This window comes from Cystoisospora suis, assembly GCF_002600585.1.
Source record: "Cystoisospora suis strain Wien I chromosome Unknown contig_7820, whole genome shotgun sequence".
In the NCBI taxonomy this organism is placed as follows: Eukaryota; Apicomplexa; class Conoidasida; order Eucoccidiorida; family Sarcocystidae; genus Cystoisospora; species Cystoisospora suis.
Genome location: NW_027160605.1, coordinates 1,433 through 2,997, shown reverse-complemented (window position 1 = coordinate 2,997; position 1,565 = coordinate 1,433). Strand labels below are relative to the sequence as shown.

Below are 1,565 nucleotides of genomic sequence, written 5' to 3'. Positions count from 1 at the left end.
ACACACATATATATATATATATATATATATATATATATATATACATATATATATATATATATACATATATATATATATATACGCCTGTGTGTTTTGGGTTCTCAGTTTCTTTATAATAGGGCAGGTTTGAAAGACGAAGGAGTTGTCTTTCTCTTCACCGAATCGCAAATTACAGACGAGCATTTCCTTGTGTACATTAACGACCTTCTCGCGTCGGGGGACATAGCAGATCTCTTCGAGCCAGAGGATAAAGACCAAATCCTAAACACCGTCAGGCCAGCTGTAAAAGCGGCGGGACTGCCTGAGACGAAGGATTCTATATGGGAATTCTTCATAAGTCGCATTCGCAAGAATCTCCATATGAATCTGTGCTTCTCTCCTGTCGGCGATAACCTTAGGTAAAAAGCACACAATTCCAGACAAGCTCCTACCCACCTGCCGAAACATATCCCTCTATCTCTCTCTATAGAGAGAGAGAGGAAGAGACAGAGAAAGCTATGTATATAGACGTCTATACATGCATCCACATATAGATAGATAGAGAGAGAGAGGGAGAGAAATATATATATATATCTTTTTATGGCTGGGGTCGTGAGGACAGTTGGAGTTTTGAATGGTCTTGTATTGATGCAAGTAGTAGTAGGAGGAGAAGGATATCTTATCCTTCTTATTCTTATCTTGTACTTCTTCTCTCTCTCTCTCTTTCTTTCTTTCTCTCTCTTTTGTCTTTGAAGAGCAGGTTTGAGGTAATAGAGAGAAGGCGGGGGGGGGGATTTCTTCTCTTCCATTTTCACCTTGCAAGTGTATATGTGTGTATGCAGAGACGTCTATATATGTGTGTGTATGTATAGATCTCTTTTCAGGTGGAGGTCGCATTTCTTCTTCTTCTTTCCCTCCTCTTGGCTTCTCCAAACCTCACTCATGAGTCGAGTGAACTACATCTGCATATACACAAGTATACATCCTATACATACATATATGTATATATATATATACATATATATGTGTATGTGTATATATAGGTGTCTTTGACTCTCCTTGATCATTCTGTTGGCCGGTCTTCGAGGCGCCCGTAGTCAATGAGCCTTACTCTAAGGATTCCTCTCTCTTTCTTTCTTTCATTTTCTTTTTTCTTCTTATTCCTTCGTATTTTCTTTGTCTTTCTTCTTTCCTTTTTCGTAGAAATTGTTCGCGTAAATTTCCGGCTTTAGTGAATTGCACGATAATTGACTGGTTCCAGCCATGGCCTGCAGAGGCTTTGCATTCCGTCTCTCAAAGATTTCTAGCTGAACTGCCTCTAGGAGAAGACGAAAGCGTCAGGCAGGCCGTCGTCGACTTCATGCCCTACGCCTTTTATTCTGTCAATGAGGCCGCACAAGACTACCTCGAAAATGAAAGAAGGTAAAGACAAACAAGAAGAAGAAGAAGAGAGGTTTCTCTCTCTCTATTGGCAAAGAATTAGGGCTTGTAGCTGTACATGAGAGATATTAAGAGACACAACTAACTTCACTAAAAAGATAGATAGATGGATTAAAGATGGATTAAATTAAAGATGGATTAAAGAT

The 1,565-nt window shown here is 39.3% G+C and overlaps 1 protein-coding gene across 1 annotated transcript in view; it reads left to right on the top strand.

The window, feature by feature from the left end:
• Nucleotides 1-114: 114 nt before the first annotated feature.
• Nucleotides 115-1,565, top strand: part of CSUI_010586 (dynein heavy chain family protein) — a gene marked incomplete at both ends in the record, with an annotated part of 2,875 nt that continues 1,424 nt past the window's right edge. Inside the window, 2 exons of the mRNA XM_068070689.1 lie at nucleotides 115-398; nucleotides 1,183-1,401. Of these exons, the coding sequence (XP_067917335.1) occupies nucleotides 115-398; nucleotides 1,183-1,401 (503 nt within the window). The remainder of the gene's footprint in view (nucleotides 399-1,182; nucleotides 1,402-1,565) is intronic.